Source organism: Amblyomma americanum, chromosome 2 (genome assembly GCF_052857255.1).
Source record: "Amblyomma americanum isolate KBUSLIRL-KWMA chromosome 2, ASM5285725v1, whole genome shotgun sequence".
Taxonomy (NCBI): Eukaryota; Metazoa; Arthropoda; class Arachnida; order Ixodida; family Ixodidae; genus Amblyomma; species Amblyomma americanum.
Window position 1 is genome coordinate 104,600,718 of NC_135498.1, and position 26,502 is coordinate 104,627,219.

Genomic DNA, 26,502 nt, shown 5'->3' on the forward strand with positions numbered 1-26,502 from the left:
CTTTGGATAGCTTACACATCTGCGCACCTCTTTCCCAGGTGTACCAATTCTAGTTGGAGGAGATTTTAATGGGCCACATACAGCCTGGGGACACACTCATAACTCTAAACGTGGAGCTCATATTTACGACACGTTTTTCGACCAGTCGTTTACACTTCCGAACAACTCCTCTAATTATACCCGCCCGCGTGCTCCTCCATCAACTCCGGACCTCACGTGGTGGCTGGGTCCCGGCAGTCCTCACTTGTATTGCGGAGCAGACACCTGGGGCAGTGATCACTCCCCTATTATAATTGACTTTGCCTGAAGTACATCACGTAAAATTCGCCGCAAGACCCATGCCACTTCTTGGGAAAGTCTTCGCCCGTTTGTTCGCCTCGTCTCAATAACTCCCGCCTCAGCCCTTTCTACATTCATGATTGTCTTAACTCAGAACACAATTTCTTCCACTGTCAACGAAGACCAACCAAGGCCTGACTTTCACCTCCTTAATCTTTGGACAAGGCACAAGCAGCTAGGTGTATACGTCACTCAGCATCCGTCATATCAGAAAGCACGAACGGAACTTCATAGAGTCACCGCTAAAGCCCGCCGGTATTCTAAACGCCTACTGCACAAGCGCTGGACAGAGTGGTGTTCTCAACTCAGTATTCCTGTCGGCAATCGCCACTTGTGGCGTGTATTTCATTCCATGGAACGCAAATGATCCGCCAAAGACTACGCCGACAGTATTCGCCTTGCCCTTCGTCTTTCTCCAGATGAATTTGCTTCGCAAGCTGCCCTTCAGTTCTTTCCTAATTATGACTGCTCACCTAGACCTGTTCCAGTCAGTCCTAAATATGAGCCAGATGATATGATCACATGCCCGTTCACCATGGCTGAGCTTATAGCTGCCATTGAAGACATCCGCCCTAACACTGCACCTGGCCATGACGGTGTACCTTATGCCCTATTCTGGAATCTGGACGGTGAAGCATTGACTTCACTTCTCAGAATTTTAATGAAATCTGGACATCCAGTGAAATGCCACCCAATTGGAAACATTCAGTGATAGTTGCAGAAGAACCGACAACTGAGCTAGTTGGTGCATCTTTAAGCCGTGGTAAAAGCTGTCCGTCTTCTTCTGTCTTCTCTGTGTCTGTCGTCGCTGCGCTCTTTTTACCACGGCTCAGTGATAGTTCCGATACCAAAGCCCGGAAAATCACCCACAACTTTTGGGGCCCTACGACCGATTTATCTTAACCCGACTATTTGTAAGCTGTATGTAAAACTGCTTGCCACTCGACTCTCCGGGTGGCTCGACCATCATCAGAAATATTCGTCTTCCCAAATTGCTTTCCGACCAGGATACGGAGCTGAGGATGATCTTGACCGCTTGGCCAACGACGTGATACGTTGCTCCCCTTACACCCGTCTCGTTCGCACAGTCGTAGCAACAGATATCACGAAGGCCTACAACAACATTCTCCACGAAGCCATTCTCAACACTATGTCATCACTTGGCATGCTCTTGCAGCTATGTCGGGCAATTCATGCTTTTCTTTCACAACGGACATTTGCTATCCGCGTTAATGGTAAACCCACAGTACACTTCATTTCTAATCGCGGAGTGCCCCAGGGCTCAGTGTTAGCCCAACTCTGTTTAACATCGCATTCATTCCTCTGATACACAGTCTTTCCACCCTTCCTAATGTTCAAGTTCTAGCATATGCAGACGACATCACTCTCTGGTCCACAAACCGCTCAGCTCAGGTTCAGCAAGACTCCCTGCAACATGCCCTCAATCTTCTTCACAACTTTCTTGCCAACACTAGCCTCTCCCTCAACCTCTCCAAATCCTGCTATGTCCATGTGGGCAATAAAGCTGGCCGCCGTATTTTCAAAGCCACTCCTTTCGTGCTCACTATTGACAATGCACCACTTCCTGAAGTGGAACATACCAATGTTTTGGGCCTGCACGTTCATGCTTCAGGCAAATGCACGGCTTGGTTGTCAGCTATGCGCAAGAGTGATATGAACACGCTTGGCCTCCTCCGCAGAATAGCCACTCGCTCTGGAGGTGCCCGCTCCGATACAGCTCATCGACTTGTTCGTGCTGTCTTTCAACCTCGGCTCCTATACCAGGCTCAGTTTCAACAACTTACGAAACGACAGTGGTCTGCACTTGAAGCACTCAACCACGAAACCATGCGAGTCATTACTGGCCTACCCCGAGCAACTCCTATTTGTCTGCTGCAGGAGTATGCGCAGCTCAACACACTGGAAGATTTAATTACCCAGCGGCAAACCTATAGAGCACGGAAAGTTTCTCTTCGTCCGATGTTCGAGGCTCAGCCACCTCCATGGACTGCTCTCATATTACATCGAACAAGACTGCTCGCCATAGACAGTCGGAGTTCTCTCCGCCGTTACCACCAGGTTTTTCTACGCAGCATGATGCCTGTATCCTTTAAACAGATATCGTCATAACCCCAACGGGGGGATCAACTGCTTTTATAAGTCCGACACACCCACAACTCTACAACCGCCAAGCCTACTGTACTGACATTTCATCATATCTTCCCTGGGAGCTGCAAGCGATTTTAAATGCCATAGCAGCATTACCTGACGACCCTTCTTATAACCAAGTGCACCTATTTACCCATTCACAAGAAGCTCTGAAGCATCTAAACAAAGTCCGTGGTACCCTTCGGGTTTTCCAGGCCATACATGCTGCTTGTAAATCTTACCCGGTGCTGTACTCATCCACTGGGTTCAAGCGCGCACAGATGTCGATGGCATCGCACATGAAATGATATCTCGTTTAATGAACGTTCCAAAAACTCCCCCTCCCTCTTTGCCACTAGATCCCCTTCTGACACATTTCACATCTTCAGCCTACCTCAGGTACCGTACACGTGCTCTTATTCCCCCGTGTACCTACCCCCTTCCCCCAACCTATCACGGGTGGAGGAGGCCTCGCTGAGGCGGCTGCGGGTCGGAGTGCCCTTTACGCCTGCAGTTCGCAACCAGTGGCAAGGTGAGAAGATTCCTGCGCCGGAAAAAATGCCCTCACTGCGAATCACCCGCTTCCGACACCACTGTCCACCCCCTATTGTGGACATGCCCAGCAACTTCGCTGGTGCGCACTCGTGTTCTTCAAGAGGCAGGCCTGTCTTAAAACAAATGACCCCGATTTCCACTTGTGGCTAACGAAAACCATTTACGCCCGAAGATTATGTGACTGTATATACTAAACCGGACTTCATGCATTTTTGTAACGTATTATAACGTCCGTTAATGATATCACGTTTTATGCCGTGCGGCACATTTAGCGTCGAAAATAAATAAGTCGCGGGGACGCCTCAAGCTCACGTGACCTAAGTGGCCCACCTGTCTCCTAGGTTGCCCTCTGGGGACCACCTGCCAGAGCCATGCCCGTGACTTTTCGCTCAACGCCTACACCGGATTTCCTTCCTTTAACACTCTCTCGTCAAAATATGCGCACTCAGTGAAGCTAGTGTCCATGTGATTTGTCGTACCGAATAAACGCTGTTCCATCTGAGCGGGATGGATAACGCCGTGGGACCAGGTGCTTACCAGCTCCGATGGGTCGTACATGGTGCACTGGCTGAAGCTGCCGTCAGTCTCGACCGGAATCTCGGCAGACAAGTGGGCCAAGCCTTTGGGCGGTCGGCACCAGTGGTCCACGGGTCGGCCGATGAGCTGGTACGCCTTGAACTGAAAGAGCGGCGCAGCTACGCACAGGATTCCGCACGTCAGGAACCGGCGCTGGTAGGCGGCGTGGCCCAGTACGATGTAGACGCTCTCCTGGATCCCGGCCAACGAATACTGGGGCACGAAGCCGTCGAGGAGGCTGTCTTCGATGACGATGCTGCCCGCTCTCGCCCGCTTTGTCGAGCTAGCATAGCTACTGGGGGCGCAGGAGCTGGCGTCCATTCCGCTCGATTGCCTCGGTGAAGGAGCGAGTGTGTCGCAACGCAAGTGTTCAGGGTTGCGTGGTAGTTGCCTCGAAAGCGATGGCAGGGTTGCCTTCTCAGAGAGCACGAAGCACGAGCCGGCGCGAGAGGTGGGCTATACTTCTCTTCTTTTCAGCGGCGTCCATATTCAACCAGAGGCCATCATCATCATCATCATCGTCCATACCCGAAGTGACCAGGTGGTCGAGCAAAACGACCCCAAAACAGTCATAACCAAAGAGATTATTATAAAACTGAAATAACAAATATATCATGCGCTCTCACGGAACATTTCTTAAAAAAAATCGTATTGTGCAACCAGTTCTTTCCCGTCAGAAAAGAATCATATTCTGGTACGCTGCCTTGAGAGAGAATCATACCCAACAATTCTGGACAAAAACATTTTTGAGCCGGAAACCGTTTATGAACGCACTTTTTTCGTATACTGCAAGATTCAAATATAACAATATGCATATAAGGAGATCACCGGACGGCAGTCTTGTATTTGTTTACTTAAAAGGGAACAGCGCAAACGCAGGACGAAGAGAAGAACATAAAATACAGGCGCTGACTTACACCTGATGTTCATTAGAAAGATGCACACACATATTAAGTAGTCTCGAGGCAAGCGGTCAGCTGAGTCAACGTCAAGGGCGGTGAAAAGGGCCGGATAAAAGCGATAAAATCTTAAAAGCTATAAAAGTTTTAACAAGGAACAATGCCTGTGGGAAGGGTGACACGAGAGAATGAAAACAAGTTGTCGGTAGAGGCGATGTCAACAATCTCAGTGGTGCACCATATGCAGGTCGTAATTAGGATACACAAGCTATGGAGGAAATAGCGATAGCCCTAGCCGGAACGCACTCCGCATCGAAATACGTAGTTGCAGATTGCCAGGCGGCTTATAGAAACTATATGCGCGGCAGAATCACGCCGCTAGCCTGAAAAATTCGGAGTCAATGTAGGACTTCAGCTGCACGGAAGGAGCTAACATGGGTACCAGGTCACCAGGGAGTTGAAGGAAACGGGCCCGCACACGCTTCGGCCCGAGCTTTTCTTCCCTGGAGTCCTTCTACATTCTCGCTTACTGATTCAGGCTCCTCCTCTCCTTTAACAACATATTCAGAGATATTAGAGCATTTCCTCCTTGAAAGGCAGACACTCCCGAATCCCGCTAAAGGTATTAGTAAATCAGAAGAATGTCACCTTCGAAGGCTACAAACTATGTCGTTTAATAATCCATCTACGCTTCACGGCATTGAGCCCGAGTCCTTTTCGGCACAGTGCAAATTTTGTGGCCAGAAGGGAAACATATACCATATGGTATGGGCTTGACAGGAAAATAGCAGTATTGACATCATAAATCAGCCAACGTGGGAGGGCTGGCAGGCGGCCCTGTCCAGCTCGGACCTCGAGGAACAACGAGCCCTCGTCGCCAGAGCACGAGCAGCGGCTTTTACCAACGGTGCTCCGGACTAGGGACCCGATCAGACTTCCCTTAATCTAAGTCATTGTGGCTTTAAATAAACGTTTACATCCATCACCATCCCAGAATGTTGGACATGTACAATGCATCATAGGAATTTGTTACTTGTCTGACGTCAGTTTACAGCAAAAGAAAAAGAAGAGTAGCGCGTAATGGTGGTCCCAAGATGGCCTCTTACAAGACGGGACACAGCTTGCACACGCGCGCTGCCACACTGTTATGACAAGTTCCATATATGCTCCTATTGTTAGGTGGCTACTCGCATGATACTCCTGTCAAAAACAAACATACATTACACGTAACAGAATGATCAAAATGTATTTGTCCAGATGTAATGTGCATAAAAGATTACATGGATATTTAGTAGACCTAGCAGTGCAGATATATGAAATACATACTTTGCATCATTTGCCAGGAAATTTTTAGGAACTTAGCACGCATGCTCCATGCATGACTACAGAAATCGATCTGCGCTCAAAAAAACTCTTGGCGAACAGTAAACCAACCAAACGTTGTGCTTTCAACTTGTCTGGCTGGCCGTAGATTTATATCTGTCTTGATGTATTGACGTTACACCGTGCCGTGTTTCCACCGTGACGCTTACGTAACCATGTTTAAAGACTTCTGCTCCGGGAAAAAGGAACTGTTCTTTGGCGTGCAGCGTACGCGAAGGTCGCGTGACTCATGTCAGGCGTCGTATGGACGATTTTAAGCTCGGGTACCTACGCAGATCTATAACCACATACACTCGCGCGCGCGCGCCGCGCGCGCGCGCACACACACACACACACACACACACACACACACACACACACACACACACACACACACACACACACACACACACACACACACACACACACACACACACACACACACACACACACACACACACACACACACACACACACACACAAAATTACAACTTTTTTGTATCATGTTGTTATTCATGTACTTTCGTTTTGCTGAAATAAACTACTACTTCTTTACACCTGCCGCTTAATATGGAAAAGCAAGCTCTGTAAAGAAAAAAACCTGACATGTAGCAGGGGCGTTATGAGAAGTTGAAAGGCCTTTGTTTCGTTCATGGCAAGGTTATAATACGGGGTCGAACGGGAATATTCGTAGAACGTATCTGATGCCAAGCACCAGCATGCGCACAACATTACTGATGTGTTTTTGTTACTATCGTTGTACAGTGCGTACTACAGATGTAATGTCGGGGGGCCTTAGAGGTCTCTGACTCCGCCTTACGTAAAGAAAAGTACATCGTGGCATGGCGCTCTTTGACCAAAGCTACCGTTGCGATTAAAATTGAGCATTATCATCGTCGGAAGGACATCTGGGGATATCTAGTGGGCGTTTTAGACTTCACAAGTACGTTGCCTATCGCACGCTCAGTGAATATTGGTGGTTGAGTGTGCCGAGAGCGAGGTTTTGTGGAGACCCCGGCAAGCATCATGCCGGTCTCTGCACAATAAGCCCCAGGAGCGCCAGTACCCACTGATTAAAATTAGCAGCTCCCGGTGAATGACGAAGTAACGCCGGCCGCTTTTTTTTAGTGTCTACCGTGCTCGCGCGCTGAAAACCGTGAGCTTAGTTGTGGGTAAGCGCACCCTATCATGGGAATCGGGAACATCATACCGATTCCTTGCATAGGGGGCAACGCCCACCACTTCGTCACTCCGTGGCGCGTTCCACATTACTACCTTTTTACCGCCCGCGCTGCGGTGCTCGCTGCTCCAAGCAGATGGGAAAGCGTGTGGTGGTCATGAATGTAGGCGGTGCTTCACTGCAGACTATAGTTAGCATCTCTCAGCTGCACTGTGACGTACTACGCCGCTGACAGTGTTATGCCGTAAAAAGCGCTCTTCTAACTTAAAAAGCCTATACTTTTGAAAAATGTGCGAAGTTTCAGGTGAAACGCCCTGTATATACAAGCAAGAGTTTGGCTGAGTAGCCGATGAGGCTCCATAAAAAGGTTGCTGCAGCGGTGCTGATTTTGGCTGTACAGGAGCCCATAGAAAAATGGGGGGGGGGGGGGGGGGATAGTGATCGGCTCCGACAGCAAGTGTAAATCAGTCTTGCGGGTGTTACGGACATCATCTTGAAGAGGGATACTCTTTCCAAAGCAGGATCTAGGAAGAAGAAAAATACCTTGTGGCCCAGGTCATGGTCGCATTTTCAAGCAGGCTGGTTGAGGCTGCAGCTCGGCGCAGGCGTTTCATCCATCACATGGGTGATGTGGGCAAAGTCTCGCTTAAGGGTTTCGGTACAACTCCGTAAGCCATGCATGGCCGTGCAGAGATTTTTCTGCACAAGCAGTCTGGACTCATTTCTGAAGGGCGTAAATTCTCTTCGTACATGTAATCCATACCTAATTGGGTATTGCTTAGTAGCAGGGCAGACATAATGGCAGGTAGACTTTGCAGCAGGTGAAAGTCTATGCTTTCCACTAAATTCTTCCTTCTGAAACTTGTAAATATCTGCAGTGATGGCGTACTTATTACATTAAGATTTTGCTACTGGGAAAGACGTTTAATACAATGAGGACGTGGCGTGTTATGTGTAAAAAAAATTGACCGACAATTACGATAGCCGCGGTAATACGAGATTTGAGTGCAGCTTTTCGCGACCGGTAGGTGGCGTGTTGAATTGCTAGCCACCCTTTGGGGATCTTCCCGAGGTGGCGTTTCTCATTACGGGAGCCTATATAGTAAAGTGTACAATTCAGGATACGCGGGATGCCGTTCAGAATCTTTAGGGCAAGAGCTATATGGGGGTCAGTGTCCTGTAGGGGGGATTATATATGCAGAAAAACTGCTTCTTAAACTGTAAAACCCCATGAGTGCATCCCGATCACGTTCTTAAGGTTACATCCTTCTGCTCAACGCGTGAAATTTGCACAGGGCTCTCTGGCACAGGCATCGAGCAGTGGCGATCAAACGTTCACTCTGGCACCTCCAGATCGATGGTAAGACTACATCAGTCACCGAAGCAATCAACTTTGTCTCGGATCGAACTGCTCTGTTTAGCCCGACAAAATGAAAAATGCACGTTAGAAGAAATGCACAAGGCGGTGAGAAGCCCATCAGGTCGATGAACATAACAGGCGGTTTAATCCAGTAAAGTATTTAAGAAGTTAATATTGTAAATATTTGAGCAAACGCAGAAGTTCGCTTGCGTCGTTCCTCGCGTTTAGCCTCCAGACACAATGGCGTCACCAAGTAGGGAAAACGTCTCGTTCAGGAGTCCTCTTGTGCGGATACGCGCCTGTACCACCTCACTTCTTGAAGCGAATAGCTGAACGCAGAAACAAACAAAAAAGCAAACATTAAACATCAAGGAAAGGACGACTATTTAGATTAACTGGGAGCAGATTATACAAGGCAAGCAGGAACGAACAATTCAAGGCAGCATATAAACGGCTATGATGGTTTTTAGAAAGACACAAAAGAATACAGGAGTAATGAAGGGAGTTGCGGAGGGAAAATAAATTTCAAGAAGAATAGGCGCGAATTGCGTTGCTCAACTACGGCCGCATGACAAGACCGCTAGAAGAGGAAAAATTGTATACAGGTGGGGAAAAAATATTGTGCAACTGAAAAGCGACCGAAACGGATCAGGAATATAGTCTTGAGAATGGAGAGCAGCTTGAGGACGCGGTTTCTTCTGTATAACAGAGGATGGCAGATTCCACGGAGGCTAATGAGATTGAAAAAGGTTAATAGAAGAGAGTTAAATTTAACAATACGAAGGACAGGTTCCACGGAGGCTAATGAGATTGAAAAAGGTTAATAGAAGAGAGTGAAATTTAACAATACGAAGGACAGATTCCACGGAGGCTAATGAGATTGAAAAACGTTAATAGAAGAGAGTGAAATTTAACAATACGAAGGACAGATTCCCCGGAGGCTAATGAGATTGAAAAAGGTTAATAGAAGAGATTGAAATTTAACAATACGAAGGACAGATTCCACGGAGGCTAATGAGATTGAAAAAGGTTAATAGAAGAGAGTGAAATCTAACAATACGAAGGACAGATTCCACGGAGGCTAATGAGATTGAAAAAGGTTAATAGAAGAGATTGAAATTTAACAATACAAAGGACAGATTCCACGGAGGCTAATGAGATTGAAACGAAAAAAAAACGTAGAGGGGAGGGTAGAGTGCAATTAACGGATGGTCTGTAGGCAAAATAACAAAAATCAGAGCTTTAAAAAATTAATACCGAGCGAGAGTACGAGGGCTGAAAATCGAGAAGAAACCAGGCGAGGGGATCACGAATAAGGAAGTGAGAAGGAGGAGACGTAGGGTAGAAGAAAGGAAAGGGAAGCCAGGAAAAGGGAGAAACGAAGCGATGGCTGGCCAGACGCGACAGGTGAGACGGAGCCGGCGTGGTCACTACGACGCGGCGGGGGCCGCAGGGTCTTCCTCCTTGCCACGTATCGAGTTGGCCAGCGGGTTCTTGAAGGGCTGCTCGTCCTGCGACTTCTGCGAAGAGCTCTCCTCCGCGTCGCCGGCGCCCTTCTCCTGGTCGTCTTCGTCGGCCTCGGTGGCGCTCTCGTCCGCGGCCTCCTCGGGAGTTGAAGCGCCGCTTGGCGCGGCCGGGGCGCCCCAGCGGTCGTCCTGCAGCGCCTGCGCAGTTGGTTTTCACGTCTTTTACCTGCTAGAGCCGAAGTAGTGACAGGGAGACGCACCATAGCAGAGCTCGGAGGATTGCTTTCGGCCGCCTGCTATTTGCTCTAATGTTCAGCGTTACTCCGCTTCAAGTCTCTCGAATGCTACGCCGGGTAATCAAGAAAAGAGATGGGCTAAGAGAGAAGGAGGCCCTAAGATTAGTTCAGGCTTTCATTCTCTCTAAACTAACATACGCCACCCCGTACTTACGGCTTAGCAAAAAGGAGAAAGACCAACTAGATGTTCTTATTCGAAATGCAGTTAAGACGGCGCTGGGACTCCCTTTATGCACATCCACTAAGCGCTTATTACAGCTGGGGATCCATAACACCATCGACGAACTAATAGAGGCCCACCGTGTAAATCAAATTGTCAGGCTCTCAACATCTAAGCCTGGCAGGAAAATATTACAGAAGCTGAGAATCAGTCCACCCCGGGAAGTCGCTGACAAGATCGCCATGCCCATGCAGATGAGATCACACATCACGACTCACCAAATACCAAAACGCATGGACGAGGAATACAACAGAGGACGGAGACTAGCCAGAGCTAGACACCTCTCTAAGCGCTGGGATGGAAACAAGGACACGATCTACGTCGATGCGGCTGGACCCGTTAAAGTAGTCGCGGCAATTGCAGGAGTTTCACCCCGGGGGGATATCATTGCAAGCAGCCTTATCCAAGCGGTGGATACCACATCGGCTGAAGAAGCAGCTATCGCACAAGCGATACCAATGAACAGCGAGGCAACGGTTATGTCCGACTCACAAGCAGCGGTACGCAATTACCTCAGAGGCCGCGTTGGCGCTCCGTGTTGGGATATTTTGGAAAGGTCTAATCCTTCCAACATCCAGATCTTCTGGACACCAGGGCACCTCTCAACGGCGGGCAATGAGGCGGCCAACACAGCTACTCGAGCTCTCCTCCTCCGAGCATCTGGCACGCAGCCTCTCTGACTCAGTTGACAACCCCTCACCCTTACTAAGCTACGCAGAAATTACGGAGTACCATAAGATCACAAGAAGGAAATATCCTCTTCCTCACAAAACCCTAAGTAAATATGAAGAGCACATAATCAGGCGACTACAAACTAATACTCTGCCCAATCCTTACCTAATGAGTAAATGGTACCCAGACACCTACGATTCGTCCTGCCCCTTCTGTGGAGCAGTTGGTACACTCTTTCACGCGGTTTGGGAATGTCAAGAAAACGCAGACTTGGACAGCAATCCCGATCCGACTTATGAGCGCTGGGAGGCAACCATTCATAGCCACGGCCCCCTCGACCAGAAATCGCTGGTCGAGAGGGGCCGGATTATGATAGCGACCAATGGGTTCTCGTACTGAACCCACCCAGTTTTTATGCTCTGAATAAATGTTTTTTTCGGAGAACGAGGGGAGCGTCACAGAATCGCGACAAGTGATGTGTGTGACGTATACGGTGCAGTGGAATCACTAGAACACCTGCTCCTTCACTGTGCCGCGTTCGCCGATGCTCGTCGCGATATGCTCGCGGCCTATAGGGCGCAGGGCATACTACCAGACTCCATCAAGACGCTATTGTGGCCGCAGGGCAGTGCGCGCACTCGTGAACGAACTTAGGTTAGCCTCTGTGCATTCCTCGAACACACGGGCTTGACGGGCTTGACGTCCCGTCTGTTCTCCGTCAGGTAGTTACACGCAGTGACCGAACGCTCCGCGAGTTCTACCTTGTACGATTAATAACTGGACGCCCCACTCCAGTTGTAACCAGCACAGTGCTGTGCGCGTATGTGATTTAATTCCTCTAATATGAACTAATCACGCGCACAACCTGGACACATTTCTTATTGTGTAAATAGTTTGTACATATTACTTCTCCCCCTATCCTCTCTTCCTGTCCCCTCACATCTTTTATTTCATTTCTCCATTCTGCCTCCTATCCTTTATTTCCGCTGCCCCAGCTCAGGTGCTTCAGTATCGATGGCCGATGCCGGGGCTAGCAAAAATCTTTTCCTTCTTTTTTACTATTATTTTTAATAAAACCACCAACACCACCGCCACCTCCTGCACCGCTTCAAGTGGCTCGCCGTGTAGTGAAAGCTACGAGCCTCAGGCGACGGCTGCCACATCTGTGTGGTAGGCGCACGAGCCTGAAGACAGCACACTTCGGGAAGCCGTTGTCTCACGCCCGTGTAGGGAGCATGCACCGACGTCATCAATTCAACACGAAAACTTTACTGGCCCAGCAGGAGCGAGCCCACTCTGCTCTGCGAAAACCTTAAAACGACGGAGCGTGACGTCGCAACCACGTGACATGTTTCTGTGCCTCTATCCTTCTCTTACGGCGCTGTTCGCGGGTCCACCGACATATGTGAGACAGTTACTAAGTCATTTCCGTCCACAAATCTAATTTTCCTGACCCGCCGCGGTGGCTCAGTGGTTAGAGCGCTCGGCTGCTGACCCGAAGTACCCGGGTACGAACCCGACCGCGGCGGCCGTGTTTCTATGGAGGCGAAACGCTAAGGCGCCCCTGCGCTGTGCGACGCCACTGCATGATAATAATAATAATAATAATAATAATAATAATAATAATAATAATAATAATAATAATAATAATAATAATAATAATAATTGGTTTTTGGGGAAAGGAAACGGCGCAGTATCTGTCTCATATATCGTTGGACACCCGAACCGCGCCGTAAGGGAAGGGATAAAGGATGGAGTGAAAGAAGAAATGGAGAAGGAGGTGCCGTAGTGGAGGGCTCCGGAATAATTTCGACCACCTGGTGATCTTTAACGTGCACTGACATCGCACAGCACACGGGCGCCTTACCGTGTTTCCTCCATAAAAACGCAGCCGCCGCGGTCTGGTTCGAACCCGGGAACTCCGGATCAGTAGTCGAGCGCCCTAACCACTGACCCACCGCGGCGGGTGCATGGTAAAGATCCCCAGATGCTCGAAATTATTTCGGAGCCCCCCACTACAGCACCTCTTTCTTCGTTCTCTTACTCCCTGCTTTATCCCCTTCCTTACGGCGCGGTTTAGGTGTCCGCAGATATGTGACAGATACTGCGCCATTTCCTTTCCTCAAAAACCAATTTTCGATTCCGTCGCTTTGACGTTTAGCGACTTTAGCCGCTCCGGAGCTGCGCCAAAACCGATGAAGGGCGGGAGCTTCTTAAGAAAAGGAAAGGCTCATAACTGGCCCCGTGGGACTGTGGACACCTCATTAGCGCTTCAACCTACGTGGCGCAGGTTAGCAGTGGTGACAGAGAGCGCTGCATGCGTTAGTATTGACGACAACGTTGTGGCAGAAACGCGGCACTGAAGCTATAGGTCATCGGCGTTCATTATGGTCTTTGGCGTTGGCGTACTGACCATTAATTTAACTGCCACCTGCCAGGGTTGAAGGGTGGGCGCGCCTGACGCGGCGCCTATCCAGTGTGCGGAATGCACTCAACGTTACAGACGCCAAGACGCGTCTAGCCTGATACACCTCAGCTTTTGCTCTCTAACAGGTTCAACAGTGGTTAACCCGCAGCTGATTTTTCGTGGTTGTCTTTGCGAATTAAAGACCGCCGGCGTGTCCAAATGAATTATCGCCTCTTGCTCCAGCCTGCATCGCAGGAGCTGCGCGCTGGACAACAAAAGGCGAGTAGCTAGACTGGTCTCCCTGCTATATATTAAAGCTTGGTGACGTCACAACGTGACCTCTATGCTGATGGTTACTTTCCACTCAGAGTAGTTTACGCTACCTTATTCTTTACCGGGAAACACACGCAGGGAGAAGGGACGTGCTTCGCATTATTTTCAGGCGCCGTTATCATACATTATGCGGTTTGCACTTCACAGGAGAGCTTCGAATGACGTCATCCCCATTCGAAGCAGCTGCAACTAGTGTTTCCCGGAATGCGTCCGACGGTGTTCCCATTGTTCACACGCTCCTTATCATTCATCATGTGGTTTTGATGATTGTTTTGTGGGTTTTCTTATTGAAAACGAGTACTGAGCTATCTGCTGTATGCCTGATTTCAAAGAGGATATTCTGTTTGCATTAAATTTTTAGCCTGGCTTTGTTTGCTTACGACAACGACACGAAAATTTTCTTGGACGGGAGAGGTATAGAGTTCGCTGTAAAACCAGTTTACAATTTTTGTGAGGAACGCCATAGTGAAGTGCTTCAAACAATTTCGAACACCGGGGATATTTTAACGCGCACGGACATCACACATTACGTGGGCCTCAAGCATTTCGCCACTATCGAAATGCGACCACCGCGGCTGGGTTCGAACCCGCGTCTTTCAGGTCAGCAGCCAAGCACCATAACCACTCAGCCACAGCGGCGGTTTTTAATCTGATTTCCATGATGAAAAATGGCGTTGTGGCGCGTGTTGCATGCAAACGTAATGGACGATATCTGAAAGTCACGTTATAGAGCAAGGCATTCAGGGAATTAGTAATTTTTGAGGAAGGGAAATGGCACAGTAACTAGAACCACTAGCTGTTAAAGAGGGCTTCGGAGTAATTTCAAGCACCTGGGGATTTTTAACGCACACTGATATATTGCACAGCAGACGGGCGCCTTTTGCATTTCGCCACTATCTAAACGCGACCGCCGCGGCCGGGTTCGAACCCGGGTGCTCCGTGGCTCAGTAGCCCGCTCTAACTCCGCTGTCCGCTGCTGCTGTTGCTGTGAACGGATGGAGAAAAAAAAGAGAAAAGTGCACGGGACCTTGCCGTGAACGACGTGAAAGTCCGTACTCCGGGCTTCTAAGCTGGTAACAGACAAAGTTCGTGCACCATGTGCTCACAAACTCCAGAAATACCGCGCATAGTGAGTCACAAAGTGCGCCGTGCGCGCCAGGCAATTTTATCTCCCACATTTCATCCAGGTCAGGATGTGTTCCTCTCAACGTAGCATGTGGCAAATTCATTTTCATACGCGCGTTTATAAAGCAACTGCTGTGGTTTGAGACAAGCCCGGTTTCTAAAAGCATGCTTAGGTACTACATAGCGCCGACGGCACAACAAGAGGTACAGACGATGTTCGTCTCACAGGGATAATAACAGAAACGGTCAATTCCCAGAATGCTTTGCTCATATATGAGTTTTTGAACCAGTAGACGGGATCAGAATCAGGACACTATCGTGCAAACTGCGAGGTGGAGGCCAACAAGACATTTCTTCATTAAACTGGCGGACGGTTCCAGGAGACAGGCAGGGGATGCAGGAAGGACAACCTCGTCGCAAATTATCGGCAAACAGCCACGAAAAATGCAGTTATTTTTTTCCAAGCGGCGGCTCTTTGTTCAAGCATCACTCTTTGGCGACTGATTACGAGAGCACGGATACCATGCCCGCCGCGGCTGTTCCGGAAGGTGGAAGCGTACCAAATGGCGATTCCAATCAGCGATCCGGAGCAGCTTTCCTAATCCGAGGAGAAGGAAGATCACTATGTAGTAGGATAACGCTGAAGCAGCAGATGGTAACACTTCATGGTACGCGGTGTCCTGTGTTACTCCGTGGACCATTTACAACAGTGAACAAAACCACATTTTAATGTTTGACTATCAAACAAGCCAGAGGCATCAAAATTCATGAGTTTTTGGTTTCGTCTCCTGATTAGCTTTTTCACGAGACGAAACGGACTACTTTTTGTCACGGAGGAATTCTGTTCGGTGATCCTGAATGTGGGCGGAGCTTCACTGGGGACTTGAGGTCTGTCCTACTATAGGGAGTCTAGGGACCATATACCGATCCGAGTCCAAATCGCCAATTGAAACACGCTCTTTGGTTTTGCGGAGCAAATAAGCTTTGTCCGCATCACCGATTGGAATACGGCATAAGAAAGTTCCCAGCCGTGTTTAAAACATCGCACAGACAGCTACGGGCTTTTTGTTACCCACGGCTGCTACGCTCGCTTTCGGTTGATGTTCCTGCCTGCTCGCTATCGCCACAACGTTATAACGGTCAAAGAAAAGTTGCTGTCAATTGACATCTAAATGCTCTCCTACTCCTCTGGTGCTATCGCAGTAAACGTAACACGCAACGGCTGCCAGCTGTGCGATTAAACCCGGGGAGGTCGCCAAATTTTCCCCGAAAAAGCTTAATGCACGCATCGCATTAACCGTCTCGCTTACCTTTTGCTTGGAGAGGGCTGACCGGACGCAGCAAATCAGAACGATGCACCACGTGACAAACAAGTCGGCCAGGCCCAGGATGATCAGGACCAGCGAGCTGAGCGGCATCACTGAGAGAAAAGGAAGTAGTGTGGGCATGTTAAAAAAATGAAAAAAACCTCACAGGACGGTTACGACTGAGTAAGGGCGCGTTCACACTTGTCCAAAAACCCGGCGAGCGAATCCGATTCGCTCGCCGGGAAAACTAGGACCTGTTCTCATCTGTTGACGCCCGGGCGAGGCGAAACCGACGCGCCGCTGCTGTTTCTCGCTTTTCCACACACTTCCCGGCCACCACGTCACCGCTCGCGGCGTACACACATATGGTTAGAAAAGAGCATAAATCGATGTTGTCTGTGTACCGTAACCGTATGCACTTTTGCGTACGTAAACGCAGGCAATAATAATAATAATTGGTTTTTGGGGAAATGAAAAGGGCGCAGTATCTGTCTCATATATCTTTGGACACCTGAACCGCGCCGTAAGGGAAGGGATAAAGGAGGGAGTGAAAGAAAGGAAGAATAGGTGCCGTAGTGGAGGGCTCCGGAATAATTTCGACCACCTGGGGATCTTTAACGTGCACTGACATCGCCCAGCACACGAGCGCCTTAGCGTTTTTCCTCCATAAAAACGCAGCCGCCGCGGTCGGGTTCGAACCCAGGAACACCGGATCAGTAGTCGAGCGCCCTAACCACTGAGCCACCGCGGCGGGTCAGGAGGTTAGAGCAGAGCTCGCCTTCATGAGAAGAAACCCCACACCAGGACCAGATGGAATTCCTTTCCGAATGATTTTTTCATCTCCCTGACGACCAGATCACATTCCTCGTAAGCTACTTCAACACACACACCATTGGAACAAAGGCAGACTACTAATTTCATGGAAAATTGCAGACCTAGGATTCATTCCAAAACCCAACAAACCCCTTCTCCTGGAAAATCTAAGAACCATCGCTCTAACCTTCTGCCTCGGTAAGCTCTTCAAGACAATCATCACCACCAGATTGCCCATACACCTGGAGGAGAACGGCATGCTGCCGCCCGCACAGTTTGGTTTCCGGCCCCACTAATCGACGCAGGACGTCCTCTATCTGTTCAAGGACCTAATCGAAGAGCCTACCAAACAACAGACAAGACCCATTCTGGCGCTGGACCTGAAGGGAGCGTTTGATAAAATATTTAACTCAGGGATCCTCGGCGGGCTGTTGGACAGCAACTACGGAGCCAAGACTTGCAACTACATCGAAGACTAACTTCGAGACAGGCAATTCTTAACCTAGGATACCTCCGGAAATTGGAAAATTGTTTTTTTTGGGGGGAAAGGAAATAGCACAGTATCTGCCTCACATATCGGCGGACACCTGAACCGCGCCATAAGGCAGGGGATAAAGGGAGTGAAAGAACGAAGAAAGAGGTGCCGTAGTGGAGGGCTCCGAAATCATTTCGACCAAGCCCATCAACTCTGGGCCAACGAGGGACTGCCCAGGGTGCGGTGTTATCGTCCCAGGTATTCAACTCAGTAATGAAGGACTTTCCTTTAGAGCTGCAGAACATCCCCGGCGCCCACCACGCGATTTAGGCGGATGACATCACGGTTTGGTGCCACAAGGGGAGCGAGGCAGAGGCGGAACAGCGTCTTCATGCGGCGGCAGATGCTGTCCATCAGTACGCGAGGGCCCAGGGGTTCCAGTGCTGTAAGTCCGAACTCTTAATACTCAAGAACATTGGACAACCTAATCCCACAGACATCATGATGTACATAAACGAACAACAGGTACCAAGACCAACCGAAGCCACATAGCAACACATACCACAGGGAAGACAGAACACCACTACCATCAACAAACTCACGAAGACAACACATCTAACTATAAGAATGCTCTGCCGAATCAGGAACAAGAAGCACAGGCTAAAGGAGAAGGAGGTGGTCCGGCTTGTCCAAGCCTTCGTGGTATCACGTCTAGCCTATGAGATTGCGTATCTTCGACTTTCCTAGGCAGAAGAGGAAAAGCTGGAGGCTCTCGTCAGGACTGCCTACAAGACGGCACTGGGCCTTCCCAAGTCGACACCAACGACCAGACTAATGTCTCTTGGAGTTCACAACACTCTCCGGGAGACCTGGGAGGCTCAGAAAACATCCCAACTGAAGCGCCTTGCAACCACCCGGACGGGCCGCCTACTACTCGACAATATCCATCTGGCACTGCCCTACACCATCGACCAAAGGAAACAACTACCGTTGAAAAGATACAAGAGACTCTACATCTTTTTTTTTCGATCCCCAGGCACACGCACCCACAATTCAACATACAAAGAAGAAACGCCAGGGCAGAAGTCCTGCGCAGAAAGTGGGACGACCATCCGGACACTCTACATTGACGCGGCCGACCCTCAATGCGAAAAGATGACCCTGGCCGTTGCCAACCCACAAGGACGTCTGATTAACTCCGCATCCATCAAAACTACGAAACCCACTCACGCAGAGGAGACAGCCACAGTGCTTGCGCTAGCTACCCGACCCAACTCCTAACAGACTCCCAAAAGCTTGCAGGAACATTACTTGGTTTTCCGGCCACATGGACGAGACGGGAGGGAATGCCGCTACTCACAAGCATGCCCGAGCGTTTCTCCTCCGGGCATCTTCCACGTCTGGTGAGACCGCGGAAAGCGATCTACTACCAGTGACCACTTACAACGAATAACATCAACATCGCAGGTTGGCGTGGCGCACATACCCTCTGCCGCATGAAGAACTAAGCAAGACTGAGGAGCACACTCAGACACCTTCAAACGAGTACCTTTATAACACCCGTCAAACTAAACGTTTGGTATCCCACACTATATGCACCGCAATGCCCACACTATGGAGAAATAGCCTCTACTTATCACATGGTGGGGGCTTGCCAACTCAATCTTGCTATCGACCGTATGCTAAACACAGACCCGGGGCAATGGGCGGCCATTCTGCTCAGCAGGGACCCTGATCACCAGCGCGGGCTGGCACGCAGGGTCATCGCAGCCGCGCAAGCCAGTGGACTGCCGGAATAGGCGGCCCACCCAAAAGCCCTTGAATCTCCTTTCTTCGGCAATAAAGTTTTCCTCCTCCCCCATGTGGAAGACAACCTTCCACAGTTGACAGTGCATAGCTCGCTGCGGCCACGCTGAATCCTTCGACTGTCACTTTACTGCGGGTAACATCGGTAGGCAGAATTGTCCGTAGCGCGTAGCTATACATATATGGTCACACTTGTCTCGCTGAACGTGTGGACAGCAGCTTTACGTATAGAGTGTGTGTGAAAAATGAATTTCGGCACCTTATTGTCTGTCATTGCTCCACCATGAACTAATCACGCGCGCAGCCTGTACACATTTCTTATTGTGCAAATAGTTTGCGTATACTACTACTACTACTACTACTACTACTACTACTACTACTACTACTACTACTACTACTACTACTACTTACTACTTACTACTTACTACTACTACTACTACTACTACTACTACTACTACTACTACTACTACTAACTACTACTACTACTACTACTGTAAGGGATCTGTGGATACCCGCGGCTTGCTGGGAACCATCCCTCCTTTTGTTGCTGGCTCGGCGCCGCAACCCTGCAGCCTCCATTTGATCCTCCCCCGTCCCCCCTCGGCGCCAGGCGACGGCGGAGCGCGCTAAAAAAAGCGGTCGTCTTGGTGTCAAGCACCCGGGGCAGCGGCGGCCACGCGTTTTGTTCTTTCGCGCTAGACGTGCAAGGTGCAGTAAGTGCTGTTGCACTACACTCCACGCCGTCCTCTTCCCCCGTCCCCCTCGTCATGACAGACACCAGACGCGACGCGATGCGACTTTGCCACGAACGTCGTTTGGAAGGTTTAGAAAAATGGCAGTCTTGACAAGGAGGGGGCAATAAAAATTACGAATGGCCAGCGACGGCAGATTTGAGAACTCCACCGACTGGGTATCGATGAGGCGTTAGCTATCCGGTAGGCCGAGTGGAAGCTAAGCCGCCTTAGTGTTCCTGCGTAGGCTCACAAGAACACTAAGCCGCCTGGGAAACTCGGGACCGAGCTGGCAGTTGCTCACAGCGGCAGCGCCCCGCTGGAGCCCGATGACAGCTCTAATTGCGGGACGGCGCCAAGGCTGACGACGGGCATCCACGAAACCGATTGCTCGTGCTGGCACGATTGTGTGTTTGTTTTTGCTCTTCTTTTTTCTGTGGGAGAGAGTGTTTGCATAATAATAATAATAATAATAACAATAACAATAATATAATAATAATAATAATAATAATAATAATAATAATAACTGGTTTTGGGGGGAAAGGAAATGGCGCAGTATCTGTCTCATATAGTCGTTGGACACCTGAGCCGCGCCGTAAGTGAAGGGACAAAGGAGAAAGTGAAAGAAGAAAGGAAGAAAGAGGTGCCGTAACGGAGGGCTCCGGAATAATTTTAACCACCTGGGGATCTTTAACGTGCACTGACATCGCACAGCGCAGCGCACTATTGTGGCACGACTGTGTGTTTGTTCTTGGTTCTCTTTTTCTGCGGAAGAGTGTGTTTTGGTAATACTGAAAAAGCTGCCGGGCGCTGCCGGGCGCGGCAGGCTGCCAAGTCCACCAATGGTTGTGGCGCCTTCTGAGAAAATGTCCTTTTTTAATGAGTTTGATGTCCATTTTGTCTTCTATACTTTATGGAGAGGGTTATGCACCTTACGGAAATTGAAGGGCGGGCCATCCACCTGACTAGACAATCACGTTTATAATTTGACATGATTGGGTGGTACTGAATGTGGGCCGGGCATTTAGGTCTTTAAAACAGGGCCCCGGAGCCTGGGAAAAGCGTTCTAGGCTACGGTAATGTGTACTGCATCTTCGGCTATGCCGAATAGGGGCCTCAATATGGGCCTCCCATAGTGCTAGCCAGTTCCACCTTTCGTTGTTTAACCTTTTTGCCGCTTTAAATTGTCTCTTGTGCATCAGTTTGTACAATGTAAATTTTTGTATATAAAACTTCAAGTCGTACTCCCTGAATCTCTGCATCCTATTTTTGTCGCAAGACAGTCTCTGACGGGGCATCCCTGGTGTGAAGAAAGCCTTCAGTCAGTCCAATCAACCAACCGTCTCTGGCGGTGGACACCCCTTGTGCAAAGAAGATAAAGAACCAAGTAGGCCAGCAGAGACCTACACTTTACTACTACCTTATTGTCTGGAACGAAAGTATCAAGCGGCATACTACGGCGCAAGGAAGGCAATACAATTATTTCGACTCACGGCACATGGAGTTGCCCAGCTTGGCCTCGTCGCTGTTGTCGCCGCAATTGTTGACGTTGTCGCAGCGGTAGCCCTTGTATATGCAGCGGCCGCCGGACGCGCACTGGAACTCCTCCGGTCCGCAGGAGCCGTCTTGCGCTGCGGCCAGCCATTGGAAAAATTGGTTGCTGGGGAAAGGAAATGGCGCAGTATCTGTCTCACATATCGGCTGACACCTGAACAGCGCCGTAAGGGAAGGGATAAAGGAGGGAGTGAAAGAAGAAAGGAAGAAGAGGTGCCGTAGTGGAGGTCTCCGGAATAATTTCGACCACCTGGGAATCTTTAACGTGCATTGACATCGCACAGCACACGGGCGCCTTAGCGTTTTTCCTCCATAAAAACGGAACCTGACGCCGAGCACTGACATGGCACAGCACACGGGCGCCCTTGCGTTTCGCCTTCATCGATACGCGGCCGCCGCGGTCGGGTTTGAACTCTGATACTCCGGATCAGTAGCTGAGCGCCCTGACCACTGAGCCACCGCGGCGGGTCATTCATGATCGTAATTTATCTGCATCGGCGCAAAAATACACCGCAAGGCACATGACTGATCGCAGGAGTGAAGTGATAGCTGCAAGCCTAATGTCGACAGGCGAGTGCATTGTTAAAAGACTACCCAGACGGCACGCATTTTCGACTGTGTAATCTACGCCAAATGCCTGCTCACCACTCTTTAAATTACATTCCACTCTTCTTTAGTAAAACTTTCGCTTTAAAAGAAAGAGGTGCCGCAGTGGAGGAATTTGAAAATTGGTTGTCGGGCAAAGGAAATGCCGCAGTATCTGTCACATCTCGGCGGACACCTGAACCGCGCCGTAAAGGAAGGAACTGAGAGAAGAAAGGGAGTAGTGGAGGGCTTCAGAATAATTTCGGCCACCTGGAGATCTTTAACGCGCACTTACATCGCACAGCACACGGGCGCCTTCTGCGTTTCGTCTCTATCGAAACGCGGCCGCCGCCGCCGGGTTTAAACCCGGGAACTGCGACTCAATAGCCGAGTGCTTTAACCACTGAGCCACCGTGGCGGGTAAGCGTACCACTTTCCGTTTCTCTCGCGCTAAATTGTCTGCAATACGGCTCAGCAAAGTGCACAAACATCCCGTACATTTCAAAAAATAACAGCGAAAGCTGTAATGCACTCACACATGGGCAGGCCCGGCTCACATGACCCCGCAGAACACATGATCGAGAACACACATCCGCCGGCACTCCCGAACGTTCTATCTGGCCGGGAAGTGAAGGCGGTAATTTCTGGTCACAACATAATACGCATCCGGCGGCGCCTTTTGCCCTGCAGCCTGTTTAACTCATTGTGCTCTCGTTTGAATGAAATCGACCTACGCGTCCCCTTTCAATTCTTTTCTTCCTCGCAACCGCTTCCCTCTTTACTCCATTGTCTTCCCTGTCTGGTCCAGTATGGCGCACTGTGCTTAAAAAAAAATCGGGATATGAGCGACGCATTGTTGGAGGTTTGTAAATTAATTCCGCCCCCTGGGGTTGTCAAGGAGCCCGAACCGGCGTTGCACAGCACACATGAGTTTCTGCGTAACAACCCATAGAAATGCATCTACCGATGTCAGGATTCGGTTCCGTTCGGTTCGGTTCCGTGAGCCACATGGCTCAGCCCAACATGTGACGAAGAAAGCAGTGCGTTGGCGCGGCCACTCACATTCGGTGTAGCTGGTGGCGACCATGGCCAGGATGTGGTTGTCGAAGAATTGTGTCAGCGGAGTCTTGGAGAAGAGCTTCAGCTGCAGCGAGTGCGTCGTGGTGAAGTGGTGGTTGTCCTCTTTCGTGATCCACCCGCACCGCTCATCCTTGTCGGAGCCGAAGTTGAACTTGGTGATGACCTGCAAGCAGCGTCCAAAAGGTCAGCACTGGGTAGGCACCGGTGGCGCGCCATTTTGTGCACTTAATGCCAGGCCTGTGCTGGCTTGCTGCTTGCCAACAAAGAAAACAGTCAGCAATTTTGTAATTAGACGAACGCGCTGAAACCGAAATGGCTTCAAAAACCGAAAGTATGGGTTAGAACGAGGAAGCTACTGCGACTGCGATTTTCACACAACCTGACTCTTCATCCACTCAGGAAAGGCAAAAAATGACTTTTGGGAGCCGGAACGTGACAGAGCCGGCCCGTCGACGTCATGTCCATTGCAAGCACTATGCATACGCCGACAAGGATATGACCGAGCGACGGCTTTGCATCGTCCTTCGCGCACATCGACCGTATTCACTGACCGAGATGTAGTCGATGCAGGACTCGTTGAGCACGCCCCTGCGCAGGTTCATCTCGACCACGGAGACGATGAGGCCCGAGCTGCCCGGCGCTGAGAACTCGAAGCTGCAGCCGTTCTCGCCCGTGGCGCGGAGGTCGCGCAGCTGCTTCGCCGTCAGGATGCCTGCCGACTGGGGCGCCGACGTGTCGTTCAGGCTCTGCTTATGGTCCTTGCTGTCACAGTGGTCGTTCAGGGACACTGCGCAGTGACAGCGCAGAACATGGGAATAGTACTCAAAGCAATGCAAGGTTGTCCGTCGCGCTATCTTGCGCGCGAAGACGCATACCTATCTAGACACTCACCGATTTTGTACAGTTCCGGGTCGTTGGGAAAGATGGCGGCGTCTACAACGGTGACGGCCAGAACAGTTGCGGTGCACAACCACGCCAACATGTCTTCTCAGAACGCCAGGGAAACGGCAAGTGCGCGAGCAGGGCGTTACCTCGAGGTCACGGGGACGAGCGCGCGAGCGTATCATCCTCTTTCTTCTTGCCTGGAATCTTATGAGTGCCCCGTGCGTAATATAAATGAACGTTCCTGATCATTTTTTAAGCGATGTTTATTGCCTCAGGGTATAAAAACTATGAAATGAAAGATGAGTAAGATGCTTAAATAAATGAAAAAAAGTTGAGCTGATCTGATGAAATCAAGAAGTGAACAATGATATGGACCCTGTGTCCATGCAATATATCAATCCGGATTGCCCGGTGAGGGTCCCACTGCCGCCAGGTGCCGAATTCTCGTCGGCTTCAGCGCCGGGCAGTCCCACAACAGGTGGTGGATATCCGCCTCACAGTCTCTGTTCTTGCAGACTGGACACCCGGGGCGGGGATATAAATCTTTGAAATGCGGCCACTAGCGTGTCACAGATGGAGTTAGGGCAACCCCGACCCGTATCCTCCGAAGGGCAACCTCTTCTGCACGAGTAAGACCACAAGGTTACCGCACACGGAGGGATTAGAGCACGTGTGCGGCGCCGGAGGTGTTCCTTTCTTGTTAAAAGGAGGGTGGTGTCATCCAGAGGGAGGACTCGAGGCAAAGACGAGGTTAGGGTCGAAAGGCGGGTCACAGAATCTGCGCGGCCCTTTTTCCCGCCCTCAGTCAGTACGACATTGCAACATTACAGGCATTGTGTACTATTATGCACATTGTGACGTTCCTTGTGTGTGCTACGAGGGTCCGCGTTCGACGGCGCGGCGTAGACGGAGCCCCCAGTGGCGGCGAAAGCACTCAAGGGAAAACAATTCAGCTGGAAGAGTGGAGAACGGCGACACCGGTCTCGTTTTGGAAGCAGCCAGCAGACATGTTTCTACTGTATATGGCTGCAAGCAACTTGAGTGGGATTGCTTTCGGGCCTGCCGCCGTGGACCGCACGGAGACGACCCAGGTGAAAGCGGCATCATCAATTACCGAGCCATACTCGTTGAGAGTGAACGACCAGAACGAAGGGGTTTAAGCACAACCGGACCCCCTTTCCATAGTGTCGGCACGAGTCGAACGCCGCCGCCGCCGCCGCGGGGAGACGGGCGTTATCTTCCCCAATTGCCCTGGCCGTGCCGAGGACAATAGGGCCTCGTTTCGGCGGGCCTGGCCCCATGGCAAGACGGCGGGCATCATCAATCAACCCACCCGAGCACATCCCAGGACAAGGGACCACTTTCCCGGCCTTTTAGTGACCTCGCGTTCCGGCCTTGAGGGGCGAGTGTCATTTGATGGAGAACGGAGGTCGGTGACCCGCGGGAACCGTCAGCGGGCCAGAGCGCGCCTTACCACAGCCGACGCTACCTGGACGACAACCTTCTTTCCCTCGGACTCAACACGTGACGGGGGCGAGACCATAAGTGCGGTGGTGTGTTTGTGCGCCCAAGGGAAATCCCTATCCCCCCCCCCCCACTCCGGCGTGGGCGTCCTCACCCTAGGGAGTGTGGGGATAAGAGGATATAAAAATCGACAAGGAGTACCGAAGAAGCTACGCTCAGGACGACATCGTTCGCCAAGGGGGCCTTCAGCGCCGAAGCCCGACGGCGTGCAGCTTCTGCCAGCAACCGTTCGAGCTCAACTCCGGAGCCCCTCCATCGTCCCCATGAAGTCGTCGGCACGTAAGCTCGGACGCCCCAGCCTCTGATGTATAATCATAACCATGTGTAATTATTGAATATATCTGTTTGTTTAAACTGAGCCATACGGTGTCTCTTTGCCTCTCCGTCCCGTGTGGACCTGCGCATTATGGGGGGTCATCACAACATTAAGCAATTGTCCCGTCTTTGATCTCCAAGTTAACTGGACCCCTTTCCTTCCCTCTTCCAATCTATCAGACTACATACTATTACCACTCCTTTTCCCGTCAAAACTTTCCTGTATCCAGTAATTAACAGCCTGTGTCTTGGCCACATCCCCATAGTGGGTATGTGCCAGCAACGTCTGAGGCCTTCCTTCCTTCCTTCCTTCCTTCCTTCCTTCCTTCCTTCCTTCCTTCCTTCCTTCATCTGCGCGGCTTTGTGCGCTCAGGAGGTCACCCGGGACTCACTCAATACGGATTTGTTGCGGGATGTGTGCCGCTAGACTATGGATGTCTTGGCAGATTTCTGGGGTGCGACTGACTCGTCGTAGTAGGTGTGTGACGT

The 26,502-nt window shown here is 50.4% G+C and overlaps 1 protein-coding gene across 2 annotated transcripts; it reads right to left on the reverse strand.

Moving 5' to 3' along the window:
* Positions 1 to 8,524: 8,524 nt before the first annotated feature.
* On the reverse strand, positions 8,525 to 24,386 carry LOC144121711 (uncharacterized). 2 transcript variants are annotated; one of them, XM_077655059.1, is made up of 6 exons: positions 24,181 to 24,386; positions 23,841 to 24,076; positions 23,272 to 23,452; positions 21,564 to 21,701; positions 16,249 to 16,358; positions 8,525 to 10,083 (listed from the first exon to the last, which is right to left on the reverse strand). In XM_077655059.1, exons 1-6 carry the CDS (start codon positions 24,269 to 24,271, stop codon positions 9,850 to 9,852), a joined length of 990 nt encoding a protein of 329 aa, XP_077511185.1. In that variant the 5' UTR covers positions 24,272 to 24,386; the 3' UTR covers positions 8,525 to 9,849. The 2 variants fall into 2 exon arrangements, with proteins under 2 accessions (XP_077511185.1, XP_077511186.1); XM_077655060.1 differs by lacking the exon at positions 21,564 to 21,701 and having other exon boundaries at positions 8,623 to 10,083.
* Positions 24,387 to 26,502: the final 2,116 nt, after the last annotated feature.